The sequence below is a fragment of the Artibeus jamaicensis genome, unplaced genomic scaffold (genome assembly GCF_021234435.1).
Source record: "Artibeus jamaicensis isolate MK-2021 breed Jamaican fruit bat unplaced genomic scaffold, CSHL_Jam_final contig_332, whole genome shotgun sequence".
Classification (NCBI taxonomy): domain Eukaryota; kingdom Metazoa; phylum Chordata; class Mammalia; order Chiroptera; family Phyllostomidae; genus Artibeus; species Artibeus jamaicensis.
In genome coordinates this window covers 13,303,154-13,318,924 of record NW_026521788.1, presented here as the reverse complement: position 1 = coordinate 13,318,924, position 15,771 = coordinate 13,303,154, and the positions used below count along the sequence as shown (strand labels likewise).

The window sequence follows — 15,771 nt, the reverse complement described above, 5'->3', positions numbered from 1 at the left end:
TGTTTGACATGGGATCTATTGGTTGTGAAAGGGCTGAGGCCCTCCTCATGGGGTATTGGAGCTCCTGTGTGGGCCTAAGGATAATTTGGTCATAATTTATCCCACCTGTGTCTGTCAATTCCTTTTCACTGGCCTCCTCCTGTAATGGTCTGGCTCATGTTTCTTCATAAAGCTCTAGGCCAGTTATTAATAACAGCCCAGTGACTCTCCTGATCCATCTAGGAGCATATGGTGTTTTTCACAAAAGAGAGCGATCATCTCCTTGGCTTCGGACTTCGCTTACTGAACCCCTAAACAGTGAGTTTTGGGTTTTAAAAGAGGTGGCATTTTAAAATGTTGATATAGGAGGAAAGTTTAGTATGACTGTTGTTTGTTTCTAATAGAGAGAGAATATAGTAAACGAAAACTTAGATTCATAAAGCCTATTTCCCTTCCCTGCGTTTCAGCATCTGTTCAATTTGTATAAGGCTGCTTATTGGATAAATTAATGAATTAGCATTCTGTTCTTTCCATTTCCTTCTGGCTTCATCAAGGCAGGAGGAGAAGCGAGGCATTAATGATGTCTCAATTACTTGAGCAAGCCTGTGGCTGTGCTCGATGTTCTCATCCCCCCTGCTTCCTCTCTAAACAGAGGATTTCTGTGATTGCAAAGAGAAATTTCACTTACGGAAAGTATCACAGGGGAGAGTTGGATAGGAGATCTGGGTTAGAGAGGGTACCTGTCTTGTTCCACGGATTCATTGCCTTCTTGTTATTTTAGGCAAAGTCTTTGTCTATGAAGCCCTTCTATAATGGCGGCCTCTGAGAGCCCTGCAAAGTAGGTCACCGTGTTTTCTGTCTGGAAAGGAGGACCCTGGCGCCTGGAAAGGCTGGTGCCCAGCTCGGTCCCCGAGAGCAGGGAGGAAACCTCACCCTGCAGTCCTTCTTCAGGACTAGAAACTGATGAGGCTTTCTGCTGTGGTTCCATACATTCAGTGCCCTTGAGCATGCACATTGGGCTTCTAGATAGAATGTATAAGGGAGGCATTATAGTGAATTGGAAGGAGGCAGATGCCCGCTTGGACCCCTCACAAATTGTGTGACCTCAGGCAAGTACTCAGTCTCTTTGAGCCTCAGTTTCCTTGTTTGTGGAATGTGAGTTGTCACGTGTTTTACAGGGTAGGGGGGGTTACCCATAATGTGTATAAGTGGCCAAGTATAGTAACATTGTTTAAGAAATCCCTCATTTAAACTTTTCCTGAATTTTCTTTTCTAAAACATTTTATTTTAAAATTACAATTGATGTACAATATTGTATTAGTTTCAGATGTATCACCCCATGATTAGACAATTATATAGTTTATCAAGTGATCACTCAATAACTCCAGCACCTGAATCTTCTTAATCATTTCTCATTTGTTTTCAAATTGAAACCTACAGAGTCCAGCATAAGTAATGCTTGCATGAGTGTGGTTGGTAGAATAATAATATGGGTGTGATAATTTACAGTTTTAATGTGATCATTTCACCTAAAATGTCATATGGTGTGTTTGAGTGTGATGTTGTTATGTTACAGAGTTACATGCTTATGATTTTGTAATTAAAAAGGGGCATTTATCTGGCTGGACCCTGCCTAGAGCCTTCAATGTGGTACTTGATGGGAAACATAAATCTAAGTTGTTGAGACAATAACTGGCTTCTGCTGCTTTTAGTAACTGCATCCTCAGGATGCGTAGGCATTGTGAATGCTGAGGATGCGGGCTTGGAAGCGTGGTGTATGGTTAGTAGTTCGGAACGCGAGGCCATGGCTAAGATAAGTGATGGCGGGGAACCTCGCATAACAATTTCAAAGCATAGGCTGTCGTTTACCAAACTTACCTGCTCTGCCATAATCAGCATTCTAAATGTTTTCTTGTGGTTATGGGGACAAAGGACTGGTTTGCCGCCTTGCTAGATTTTGATTCTGTGTCTGCATGGGACAGAAAGGAGGATTGTCTCACACAACACCTGCTTCCCGAAGTGCCAGTCACCCTGTAACTCAGCAGACAGGGTGAGATTTTTGTTTTCCTTTATAAGCTTTCGTTATGCAAACTTATATACAATTCTAAGTGTGTACAAGACACAGTACTACATTAGAAAGGGGTCAGTAAGCTCTAATGTAGAAGACATTTCATGCTATGGGTCGGAGTGGGCTTGTTCCATGAAACATGAGAAGCACGGACAGGAAACTGTACAAGGGTCCAGCAGCAGGTCCACAGGACCTTCATGCACAAACTCAGCAAAAACAACAGTCTTTCCTTTGGAAGGTTGTACGTTTTTGGAGAAATGGCTCCTTGGTTTACGGGCCTCCCCCTTGGGTTCACCTCCTAAGTAATGAGTCTGTGAGGCAGGAGAAGGGCACCATAAAGTCACAGCTCATCTTCCCCCAGCCCACATTTTGTTTTCATTGAGCCCCTATTTTGTTCTAATCCATGTGCTACATGCTGGAAATAATAATTCTTCCTAAACGGAGGGCACAGACTTTTATTTAACTGGAAGTTGTGTTCTCCAACCTACCCACGTATCTTCTCAGCTAACCTTGACTCCAAATAACGTGTAGCTGGTTTCAGATGTCACACCTGTACCTCAGTGGATAACAAACTGCCAGCAATGAGTTTATGCAGAGGGGTGTGCATTGCAGTCCAGGAAGATATTTAAAAGATTTTGGCAAATGCTTTTGAGAACTGAAAGAGGTCCGGAGATTTTTCTATTTCTCCTCCGCTCACCAGCCCCAAACCTGCGATGGCACTTGTTTGGATGCATGAGTTCTGCAGATAAGCACCAAACACCCTCAGTCCCACTCCTCACTGCACAGAAGGATGAGGTTTGGGCCGCACTGCTGTGCTGGGGCTTCCTGTTGAAGCCTGGCAGGCCTGGGGCCCAGCAGTGCTCTGGAAAATTGGTCCGGCTTTGTAAGAGTGCACTGCAGCTGTCGTTCATGGAGCGGGGCGGGGAGCTGGGCGGGGAGCTTGGCGGGGAGAAGGCTGAAAACATTTTGATTATTTGGGTTCTAGAATATTTCTTCAGGTGAAGTGCCCATAACTGAGTAATTTCAGTCCTTCTTAGAGACAATGTCCAATCTCCCATCGGGGGCAGGATTGTGGTAGCGGGGAATCTCAGCCTTCAGGAGACTTAGGAGTGAATGATTAAGAGATGTTTGTTTGTGGGTAGAAAAATAGTTCATTTTAGGCTCAAAATATTTACTTAAAACTTTTGAGGCATGGTTGTAGATGGCTTGGGAAGGCTAAGCCCAGACAGGTGTTGACACACAAAGCGAGCCCAGGAGGTAGAGTCGAAGACAAAAGCAGTGGAGGGGTCCACTCAGGGCTGGGGCGCCCGCCCCTCCGGAGGAGCAGCTTTTCCTCTCATCCTCCGGATCACTCACGTCTCTCACCTGCGCATGGGCTGCAGGGAAGCAGCCATCTTTCTGCTCCTGCTGCTTCATCGTGCCAATCACTGTTTTATCCAGTGTCGGGCAGCTTGCTGGGCTCCTGCTTGACCTTCGTCCAGTCCTGAGACAGTGCAGCGGCTGAGGCTTCGGAGCCGAACAGACCTCCCTTCAAATCTCTGGTCATCCCTGGTGTGTGATCTTGTGTTGTGTTACTTAACCTCTCAGGAAATAGGAGTGTTAATAACTTGCCTCATACGGTTTTATGAGATTAAAATCAAAGCATGTATAGGCCCATCTTTCCAACTAAGAGAATAAAAGTGTAATAACTCACCTCATAAGGTTTTACGAGATTAAAATCAAACCACACATAGGCCTTTCTTAACTGTAGTAATGAATGCAACCCTTTCCACGCCCTGGAAAGCAGGTATTACTGTGGTTTTCCAGGTGAGGTAGCAGGTGGTGGTAAGTGCCTGGGCCAACCTACAGAGTTAATGCCAGCCAGGACTGGGATCTAAAACCAGCCCCATCTGGCCCCCAAATCTCCATTCTCACCCCACTCCACCGACCGTGTGTGACAGAGTGTAAGTGTTTATTTTCAGTCAAAGTCCACTTTGTCAAGTGCTGCGCCTCGTGCGTCTGCCTGGCCAAGTTCTTGGGTTTTCGCTTGCCACCTCCTTTATTCCAGACTCTCTGGTCTTTCCCTGGCTTGAATCAAAGTAGCTGGGAGTGATGACAGGAGAATATCTCCAAATCGCCCTACCTTACGAAACTCAGAATCCAATTCGTCAGAGATTTTGAAACATTGCCGAGGCATTTGTGGTAGTAGCTCTGAAGAAGAGCAAGTGTGTGACCTCAGACGAGTTGCTATACTTCCCTGGGCCTCATTGATCAGTGAGAACTTTACAAAATCACAAATATCTTTTCCGGTGCCCACATATCTGTGATAGTGTGGACCTTTCACTACTGTTGTTTTTCTTACTTGGAAAGAGAAAAAATTCCTTGAAATCCCATTTGAATCAGTGAACAAGGTCCAACAATCATGTCTGGCAATCATTTAAGTATAAAGCCATGTGCTGTTTATTATGATTCTCATTCAAGCTTTCTCTCTTACAAGGCTCATATCGTCAATGAATTAATTTCTCAGATGTGCATTAAATTTCCTTTCTCACATAACTGAGCTTCAGAGCCTTAATTAGTTTGGAACACGCAACTCGAACTCAAATTTTAGAAATGTACGAAACATACAAAATCCGTTTACTATTAAATATGCTCAGCTTTTCTTTAGCTTGTGAATAACTCAGGTTTCAGGAGTTTTCATCTCCTGCCCTGCTAGACCGGCATCCACTTCTGGAGTCTTAAGGGGGCAAATCTCCGTTATGTCATAGAAATGGTGACCCTCCCCACAGGACACTCCTGTCCTGAAACCTCGAGAGCTGGTGCCATATATTTATTGCTGCCTTCTGACAACTTGACTTGGTTTCCTAATCACAAGAAGAAAAAAAAAAACAACAAAACCAGAAGTGAAAACACCAACAAGATATAATTACCATATGATTTCTCAAGTTTCTAAAAGATAAGTCTATTGAATATAACTCTTCAAATGGGCAAGAGACATTTGTCCATGTGCACACAAATTAAAAGCTCCTGACTCTGGGATTTTAGTTTTAAAATATTTGCTTGGAAAAGTATACTTAATATACAGGGGTGAGCAGAGGTAGGTTAAATTACCAGCCATCATTACCTAAAGGATAAATACTAAATAAGGATACAAAATGACAACAATAAGAAGATAAATAATACAAATAAATAATATACAAATAAATGAATAATACAAGAATAAATTCTTTGGCATACTCACAACTGTAAGCCTTTTACCCACTGCTGTATCTGCTGTTCTTGTTGTAACTGTCATTTGAAAAAAAATGAACTTTCAGTCTTCCAAGAAAGCTTCTATTGTACATGCACTTATTGTGAGGCACTAGGATCCAGGATGGGTAAGGCCATCCCACTTTCTAGGGAGACAGCAACTTCCTAGAGGCTGGTACTGCCATAATACAGCGCAGCGAGCTGCAATACATTACAGACAAGTGAGCACTGAATTTTACCAGATAAAGTCAGGATGGCACAGAGGAGGTAACATCGGGTTTCCAAGGATAAGTAGGAATGCAACAGCTTTGCCTGTTTAAGTGCTTAAAAAGAACCTGAAAAGAATGATTCATTCACAGGGTATCATCTAGGATGTAATAGACTAAATGGTAATGCATAATAGTCACCCTCTCTTATTAGATGTTTACTTGCTAGTTGCATGTATGAGCTCATTTAATTCTCACACTACCCTAAGACATAGGTGCTATGGTCATCACCCCATTTTACAGACATGCTGAGGCACAGAGAGTTAGTGTAACTTGTCCCAAGTTCTCGAAGCAAGTGGCAGATCTGAATCAAACCCCATCAGTCTAAATCCAGACCCATCTCTCAACCACCGTGTCCTGACAGCACTCTTGTTATTTTTCTGTCCAGCTAATGTTGAGATCAAGGGGAGAAACTTGTCAGTCATATGGATAGATAATGAACCAATAATAAACAAGAATAAAACTGCTGGTAGTAAAAGCTAATAAAAAATAGATTTAAAAACTGCACTTTCAGCTAATCTGGTTGCTAGAGAATAACCCCCTAGTAGGGGTTTGTGAAGGTTCCGCTGACAAAGAGCAGATTGTTTTGATGTGAATAATTTAACGACTGCTGTTGTAAAGATATTCTGGCAACCTCAGAGTCTTCAGGCGCAGAGAGGAAGTGCAGTACTGTCCATCCCGCTGTTCCACCAGCAGCTCACTTTTGCAGGAAGGAGCCGGGACCAAAGAAAAACAGTGGCCATTGATCATTACATGTGGATATTTTCATTTCAGCACAGTCAGTTTCCATTGTAATGCAGGTCTTTTCACATGTGACTTTCTGTGAGAAAACATTAATAAATCCTTGTAGTTGGGCATTTGGGGACTGGAGTCTCAGGTTAGAATCTAGGCTCCAGCATAGAGTGCTGAGCAGGCTGGGCAGCTGCTCCCTATACTGATTGTGCATAACAGGGCCTGGCATATACTTGACCTTCAACAAAGGGTCATTATGGTAATTTATATAAGTGACCTGTTAAGCAACAGTGGACAGATTTCAATTATATCTCATTTTTTTAATGTGTGTCTCAAGACAACTCTGCCAATATTATCCTGACCATTAGATATTGATGGAAACAAGAAGTAGGATTAGCACATTCTTGTCGAAAAAAGAAAATATTATTTGAAATGTGACTCGTGTTTAAGAATATAAATTTGAATCCAATGAAAAGCATTTTTCTTTTGATTGAAAAAGAGACTTCACAATTTTGTCTTAACCAAGAATCCACGCCTAAAACATAAAATGAAAGAGTAGAAGTTGAGAGAAATTGAGAAAGGGGTGATGTCTTAGTACAAATAATTAGTAGGAGTAATTTTATATAATAGAGGGGTGTGGGTTTTTTGGTGTGTTTGTTTTGCATTGTTTTGTTTTTGCCCAGGCCCCAAACCATTTGGTCAATGCACTAGTGTCAGGGGTCAGAGTTGACTGGAGATACCCTGTTTTTCACAAAAACATGTTTGTAAAGGTTTTAATGAAGAGCCTATAAGCTGCCCTAAATGGTGTTGCTCAGTTGGTTGAGTGTTGTCCCACAAAGTAAAGGTCGCTGGTTCGATTCCAGGTTAGGGCACATGCCTGGGTTGTGGGCTGGGTCCCTGGTTGGGGCATGTGTGAGAGACAACCTACTGATGTCGCTCTCGTACATCAATGTCAATGATGTTTCTCTCTCTATATTTCTCCCTCCTTTTTCTTCTCTCTAAAAATACGTAAATAAAATCTTAAAAAAAAAAAGAGCCTACACACTGATATCAGACTAAAGAACAGAGAATTCAATAAAGTTCAATTCCAGAGAGCAAGGGTTACACCTGCTCTCTAGTTGTCTGACTCACTTGGTGGGGTAACCATTCCATAGACAGTGAACAGGTCAGTTTGAGTTAGATCACTTGGAATCTCGATGGAAACAAAAGAAAATAATAAAGAGAAGTTTTAAAAACTTGGTAAGAGAATATTCATTCTGTTCCTAGTACAGCATTCTATAAAATAATGAATTGATTCTCAGTGTCTTCTGGAAATAGGAGGGGGGGTGGTAAAAGCTAGGTCGAGGCATACACATGGGAGAGGGAAGTATTTGCAATCATCTGAAATTTCAACATGAAATATGTTTGGGCTGAAACAACCTATGATGTGTTATTACAGAAGTTGGAGGTGAAATTATTTTAGCTATGGTTTTTGAATACTGCATTCAAGGTAAGACCATGGTCTTGAGATAGTCACACTATATACGTTCTACTATACTTTCAAAAGTGTCCTAACCCATTGAAATTTATTTACCCATATTCTTTCGGACTATAAGACGCACCTACTCTCCCCTCCCCAAAATTTGGGAGGAATACTGGTTGTTAGTGCTGCTATCGAGTTCTGTTTACATTTACGTTGGTGAAGTATTATGTTATTTATGTTATTGAATATTTTACCACATTTTTTGCTTCAAAAATGTTTTCCCTATTTTCCTCTAAAACCTAGGTGTGTCTTATGGTCTGAAAAATGTGGTATGTTTTTGGTGCACATTTTATCCAATAACAGTTTTTCCCTAAAAAAATTGCTGTTTTTAAATGGTTTTCCCCCAAAAGAATGTCCCAGCAATTCCAAATAAAAAACACTCTTTTAGTGAGCTTCTAGCTAATGTAAATCAAAGTATTGTGATACTCCTAAATGTAAGACACAGTAGAATCTGAGTGTTGGTAATCTTGTGATGACACCAATCTGTGTCCCTCCAGTGATTTACATCCGAAAACATCTAATATCAAGGGGAGGAGCCAAACAGGGATCAACACATTTCTGGTTCTCATGAGCATTTTGAATGAGATAAGAACATGTTCTTTCACAAAAGAATACATTTATTACAAATGACCAGGCTATAATCAGTTGTTAAATGGTTACTTTGACAGATATAAAATCACTATACATTCCTTTTAAATTTATGGGGAGGAAGAGGACTAGTAGTTACAGGACCACTGTCTTTTATTTTCTAAAATTATATAAGCAACATTCTTTTAAATGAAAATGTGAGTGATGGAAAAAGCAAAAGAAAAAAATCACTCAGACTTGACTGTTATGACCACCTTTTACATTTGTAGGTACTTTAGTTTTCTTTTTTAAATATTTCAATTGTGAAGTCTGACATACATATAGAAAAACACATAGAACTTCTATTTACAGTTTAACACATAGTTAAGAAGCGATTGTCAGACTTACGGCCAAGATGGAGGTGTAGGTAGACACACTGTGCCTCCTTGCACAACCGAAAGAAGGACAACAACAATTTGAAAACAAAAACAACAACTAGAATTGGCAGAAAATTGAACTGTATGGAAGTCCAACAACCAAGGAGTTGGACACATTCTCCTCAAAGAAGACACATTCATCCAGACCAGCAGGAGGGGCAGAGATGGGCAGCTGGGCAGAGAGGACTCTTGGCAAAGTGGCGGCTGGCCGACCCAGCGAGGAGGTAGATTGTGGAGCAGGGTGCAATGCACGAAGCAGCTGGAGGACCAGGCGGTCCATACTTTTGTGTGCAGGTAAACCAGGCGAAAATGGGTAGCAGGACAGACTGTGCAACCCAGGGCCCCAGTGCAGGGAAATAAAGCCTCAAACCTCTGACTGCAAATACCTGTGGAGGTTGAGGCAGAAGGAGAAACTCCCAGCCTCAGGAGAGTTTGTTGGAGAGACCCACAGGGTCCTAGAATGTACACAAGCCCACACACCCAGGAATCAGCACCAGAAGGGCCCACTTTGCTTTTTGGAAGCAGGGAAAGTGACTGAAATCTGGCAGAGAGTGGAGCAAGTATTGTTTCCTCTCAGACCCCTTCCCCACATACAGTGTCACAACTGAGCCACTGGGTTGCCCCGCCCTGGTGAACACCTAAGGCTCCACCCCTCATATGTAACAGGTGTACTGAGGCAAAAAAAAAAAGGCCCAAATGAAAAAACAGATCAAAGCTCCAGAAAAATTAAAACTAAGTGACGTAGAGATAGCCAACCTATTAGATGCAAAGTTCAAAACATTGGTAATCAGGATGCTCAGAAAATTGATTGAATTTGGTCTCAAATTACATGAGAAAATGAAGGCTATGCTAAGTGAAATAAAGGAAAATGCACAGGGAACCAATAGGGATGGGAAGGAAACCTGAACTCAAATCAATGGTGTGGACCAGAAGGAAGAAAGAAACATCCAATCAGAAAAAAAATGAAGAAACAAGAATTCAAAAAAATGAGAAGAGGCTTAGGAACCTCCAGGACATCTTTAAATGTTCCAACATCCAAATTGTAGGGGTACAAGAAGGGGAAGAGGGAGAGTAACAAGTGGAAAAGTTATTTGAACAAATAATAAAGGGGAACTTCCCCAGTCTGGCAAAGGTAATAGAATTCCAGGAAGTCCAGGAAGTTTAGAGAGTCCCAAAGAATTTGGACCAAGGAGGAATACACCAAGGCACATCATAATTACATTACTCAAGATAACAATTAAACAGAGAACCCCAGAATCACCAAGAGAAAAGGAGGCAGTTGCCTACAAAGGAGTTCCCATAAGACTGTCAGCTGATTTCTCAAAAGAAACCTTACAGGCAAGAAGGGGCTGGAAAGAATTATTCCAAGTTATGAAAGGCAAGGACCTATATCCAAGATTGCTCTATCCAGCAAAGCTATAATTAAGAATGTAAGGACAGATAAAATGCTTCTCAGGTAAGGTCAAGTTAAAGGAGTTCATTATCACCAAGCTCTTATTATCTGAAATGTTAAAGGGATTTATCTAAAAAGGAGATAAGAAATAAATACTGTAAAATGACAGCAAACTCACAATTATTAACAATATCTAAAACAAACAAACAAAGACACTAAGCACACAACTAGAACAGGAACAGAACTATAGAAATGGAGATCACATGGAGGGTTAGCAACAGGAGAGTGGGATGAGGAGAGAAGGGGAAAAGGTACAGAGAATAAGTAGCATAGATGGTAGGTAGAAAATAGACAGGGGGAGGGTAAGAATAGTACGGGGAATATAGAAGCCAAAAAACTTATATGCATGACCCATGGACATGAACTAAAGCGGAGGAAGGTGTGTGGGAGGGGGTGTGCAAGGTGAAGGGAGTGAAGGGGGGGAAATGGGACAACTGCAACAGCATAATTAATAAAATATATTAAAAAAACAAAACAAAAAAAAGAAGTGATTGTCAGTGTAACCACATCCAGGACAAGAAATGAAATGTTGCCTGAAGCCCCTCAAGTCCACCTCCCCTTCTCTTACTCTCACTAAAGTGACCACTCTCCTGAATTTATGGCAGCCAGGGACCCACTTTTCTTGATATATTTACCACTACACTGTTGCCACCTGTACATCCTCCACTAAACCATGCACTTTTTAAATTAAACTTTTAATCATCATTCACATACAACTGTGTGTTGCAGGTGTGATTCAACCTTCATGTGCCTTCTGAAGCAATCATCAAAATAAATCTAGTAACTGTTCAGTTACTGTGCATAGTTATTACAAAAATGTGACTATATGCCTTCTGCATTATGTCCCTATGACATATTTCATAACTGGAAGTTTGTACTTTTTTCCCATTAATTTTCACTTGAGGATATGTTTATTGATTTGAGAGAGAGAGGGAGAGAAAGAGAGAACAACTGCTTTCTGGACATGCCCCAACTGGGGATCCGCCACATTGTCCTTTTGGCGCGCGCTCCAACCAACTGAGCAACCTGGTCAGGGCGGAAGTTTGTGCTTGTTAATCCCCTTCCCCTTTCCTGCCCATCTCCCCATATTCCTCATCAGTTTGTTCTATGTATCTGTTAGTTTTTTTCTTAGACTACTCACTTTTAACTCTGTCTCTCTACTTTACATGAGTATACTTACACTTTGTGTTTTCTTTTACATGTTGCTTTTGAAAAATTTAATATCATGCTTGTAAAAATCAGCTCTGTTTTTTTGTGGAGCTGTAGCTTAATTTTTATTATTGTAAAAAAATCCATCATATGAATATATCTATTATCTATCTATCATCTCTTTACTAATGAGCATTTGGGTTGAAGATATTATGGATGGCATTTGGATATGTGTCCTGGGTGTGGATATTCATACATTTCCTCAGGGTATATACCCAAGATTGTAATGGGTGGTCAGAGGTATTGGTTTTATTCATCTTTAAATGTTTTAACAATTTTCTAAATAGCCCTTCTATTATTTCACAGTTATAATAATCATCCTTTTATTGGACAAAAAAAATCTTCCTTTTGTGACTGAACTTTATAGCCTGGTCTCTTATAATAAACTCACTCCTCTGTTTTCTAATTTGTTCATGAAAGCAATAAAAATCTTAAAACTTTTGAATTTATAACAGGCATACAATTTCATGAGTTGTAGTCTCTTCTATAGACAGAGAAGTTTTATTTGTTGTCATGGTAGATATTGAAGGAAATATATTTAAAATAATTTTTAGGCAATTTTTTATTGCATTATATTGAACATGCTAAGGTAAGTTTAAGGTGTATGACATTGATTTGATACATTTATATTATATGACTGCCACACAAACATTCCCTAATGCCTCTATCTGATCACGTAATTCTCATTTCTTCTAGAGTTGGGAACAACTAAAATCTAGTTTCTTAGCAAGTTTAATGTTTATATTAGTTTTTTTCTATAATCACTGTACTATATATTAGATCTCCAGCACTTATTTATTACTAGTTATAAGTATGTACATTAAACATCTCTCCCATCTCCCCACCCCTAAGAATAATTGTTTTAAAAAGTGCTGTGAATGTTGACCCTGCTAGGGAAATCCTAGAATCTGGTTTAATTCTTCTGTTAAAGGTACAGATTTTAGCTATGTGGATTTGTGATGAAATGAAAGTGTCATATTTTCCAAAGTCCTCTTCAATATCTCCTTCCTGACTTCTCTGAGAAGTAGTTGTAGAGTTTCTCTATGTAGACTTCCTGCCCTTCAACTGTATACACTACCTCACTATCCAATAAAACCTTTTAATGTGCTTTGACCCAGGAACAAAAGTTGCTAAGAGACCACCTGTGCTGAATATACTTTGTTCTAGCCAAAGCAGACAGACAGAAAAACCCAGAGCAGAGTCATTTGCCACCACCTGGGATTAAGTCAGGTAAGAAATGGGTTTCTATTCTTCAATCCTTACCAATGATCTGGCCTTTCCCTCATTTACTGTTTGAGCCTCTCTCTTACTGTCATTGAAGAAAATTGAAGGTACCCCTCAGAGCACAAAGGAAACACCATTTGGAGGCTGAGGTTATAGGAGAGAGAGAAAGTCATTTTGAAAACCCACGTATTATTCCTACCCCTTGTTTCTGTAACATAGGCAAAAGGAATTGTTGAATGTAAGGGATATTCTAGGTGTTTTCTTTGCTGGTGATTGCTGTGTAATTTGGGACACAAGTCCTTCCTTTGGAATGGGGCTGGTTATTACAGAAATTAATCAAGATTGCTCCAAGTAGGAGAAAATTACACTTGCATAGATCATATATATCTCCCTCTCTCTCTGTCTCTTCTCTTTCAACTCAACCGCCTTTTGGGGTTTTGAGTGACAATAGCACTACCCCAGTCTTTCCACGTTTTTTTAAAAGTACTGGTGCCCTTTATAAATCGAATGTATATAAGGGACTTGGATGTAAGTAAGCACTTGAAAATTGCTTATTTGACCTTGCATTCCTGAAAAAGGAGTTCAAAATGGTTCTAAACTTTCTACCTAACTGACATTTGGTAATTATGTTCTGACAGTATGCTAAACCAACCACAGCTTAGTACTTTTATAAATTCCATTATACTTTTTAATATTCCAGCTATTTTAAAGCTGTTTAATTAACATTGAAATGTGAAAGAAATTGATTGATACCTTATTCAAAGACCAGAATATGAGAGAGGATCTTGAGGAAAAGTCAATAGAATTTTTTTAAAAAAACCTTTTGTTGTTTAATTGTTTTATACTTAAAAAAAATTTTTTCCTGCCTTGTTTCATGTTTTCAAATTTTTGTTTCCTGACAATACTTTATGGGTTGGAACAATGATAATTTCACTGATTCCACTGTAAAATAGTGTCAATGACTTAATATCTAAGACTTCCTAAATACTGATAATACAAAAAGAGACAAGTTATTCTGATAGTTCCTGGAGCTGTTTCTTTTCTTTAAAAACTACTTTTCAATTACAGTTCACATATAATATTATATTAGTTTCGGTGCACAGCAGTGATTAGACATTTCCGTACCTTACAAAGTAATTGAACTATGTCTTTGAGAAAGAAGGCAGGTTTGGCGCACAGAAAAATCTATAACTGTGACATAAAGAGGTCAAAATGAGTGGATGAAAAATATTTTAATTCATTAAAGGATAAAACATGTTAGTTTATTGGTTGATAACACGTGTCAAGCGTTGCCTTAAAGGTGTTTCCTCATCAGTATTTCTTCACAGTGCAAATGTTAGATTGAGTTAAACAACCAGAACTGTGTGTTCATTTGAGGGTACTTCTCTCTTTTTCTCTCTAGGAAGCAGGCGCATTCTGGATATGACGTGTAAAAACTGGATATTAATTTCTACTACTACACCCACAAGTCTGGAAGATGAAATTGTGGGAAGACTTCTAAAAATTTTGTTTGTTATCTTTGTTGACTTATTGTCTATTATATATGTTGTTGTAACTTCTTAGGAAGTTGACTTCCCTTATTTTGCAAGTAAATTTCATATTAAATGCCTGTGGATAAAAATGTGCAGTTTAATGTATTGAGTGATTTCAATTTGATGACATCTCCAGTTGTTCTAGAAACTAACAGAACATTACAATAAAAACAATATTGTGTATTATTTAGTCCTTTATGGTTTATAAAACATTTCCATAAATTGAAGTAGAATTCCCCCCCCAAATCTACACTATTGAGTCGTAAAATTTTATGATATGTTAAAAAGATTTTATTTATTTATTTTAGAGAGATGGGAAGGGAGGGAGGAAAAAAGAGAGAGGAATATCAGTGTGTGAAAGATACACCAATTCATTGCCTCTCGCATGCCCCGACGGGTACCAGGCCTGCAACCCAGGCATGTGTACGGACCAGGAATTAATCCTGTTATGTTTGGCTTCACAGGCCAGCACTCAATCCACTGAGCCACACCAGCCAGGGCAAATTTTCTGATATTTTTTAACATGATTGCTATTTGGTAAATTGACTAAAATTTGTAGGTGTAGTATGAATAAAGTTGATTTTTTTAAGGATCCATACCTATGTGAAATTTTATATGGTTCTGTTTTTAACCCATGTGGGTTAACATACAATAATAATCTTTTCATACAATATACCAGTAATTTATACTTATTTTCTTGTAAACACATTCATCTCTGTGTAGGTAGCAATATGTCATTAATGCAAGGCTCACAGTGATCCTAGGAGAAAGGGGTTTGTTACCTTTATTTTATAGACAAAGGAACTGAATCCTGGAAGAATTGGGCTATTAGGCTTGAGACCATACCTAGGAAGTGACATACTGGGTCTTGGGCCTTCTAATCCACAATGTCATGTTGTCTCCAAAGGTAAATAGTAAGTGTGTGTAAAAACCAGTCTGCAGAGCTCAACTTTTTTTTAACTGTAATGTTTTATTCAAGACCCTGTGGCTGCATTTTAGTACAGCCCCCCTTTAGCCCCCCTTTTCCTGTGGGAGGTTCGTCCCAAGACCCTCCGTGGGTGCTTGAAACCAAAGATAACACTAAACTCAACATACACAGTATTTTGTAATACACGCAAACATACCCGTTATAAAGCGTAACTTAGAAATTAGGCACAGTACGTGATGAACACAATAACTAATAACAACATAGAAAGATTATCATAATATACTGTAATAAAAGTTATGCAAAGGTGGTCTCTCTCTCAAAATAGCTTATTGTACCACACCCCCCTTTTCACTTAAAGGAAACGTTTTAAGTGAAAACTTCTCTTTGGAATATTTGTATCACCAGCATCGTTGTCCTTGTATTTTGGAGCCATTATTAAGTAAAATGAGGGTCACCTGAACCCACGCACTGTGATGCCCCCACAGTCAGTGTGAGTACCGAGACAGCTGCCAGTGACTAATGGGCAGAGAGCACACACGGTGTGGATGTGCTGGGCAAAGGGGTGATTCGCGTCCCAGGCAGGGCCGCCCGCGAGTTCATCCTGCTCTCTGGAGCAGTGTGCAATC

General features: G+C 39.7%; 1 protein-coding gene across 1 annotated transcript; it reads left to right on the top strand.

The window, feature by feature from the left end:
- Positions 1-213: 213 nt before the first annotated feature.
- Positions 214-14,345, top strand: MRLN (myoregulin). The gene is made up of 3 exons (XM_037139916.2): positions 214-297; positions 12,580-12,691; positions 14,088-14,345. The coding sequence occupies exon 3, from the start codon at positions 14,108-14,110 to the stop codon at positions 14,246-14,248; it is 141 nt and encodes a 46-aa protein (XP_036995811.1). The 5' UTR covers positions 214-297; positions 12,580-12,691; positions 14,088-14,107; the 3' UTR covers positions 14,249-14,345.
- Positions 14,346-15,771: the final 1,426 nt, after the last annotated feature.

What these genes read in the sequence shown, in the direction of transcription:
- MRLN (XM_037139916.2), top strand. Translation starts at nt 14,108, where the DNA reads ATGACGTGTAAAAACTGGATATTAATTTCTACTACTACACCCACAAGT.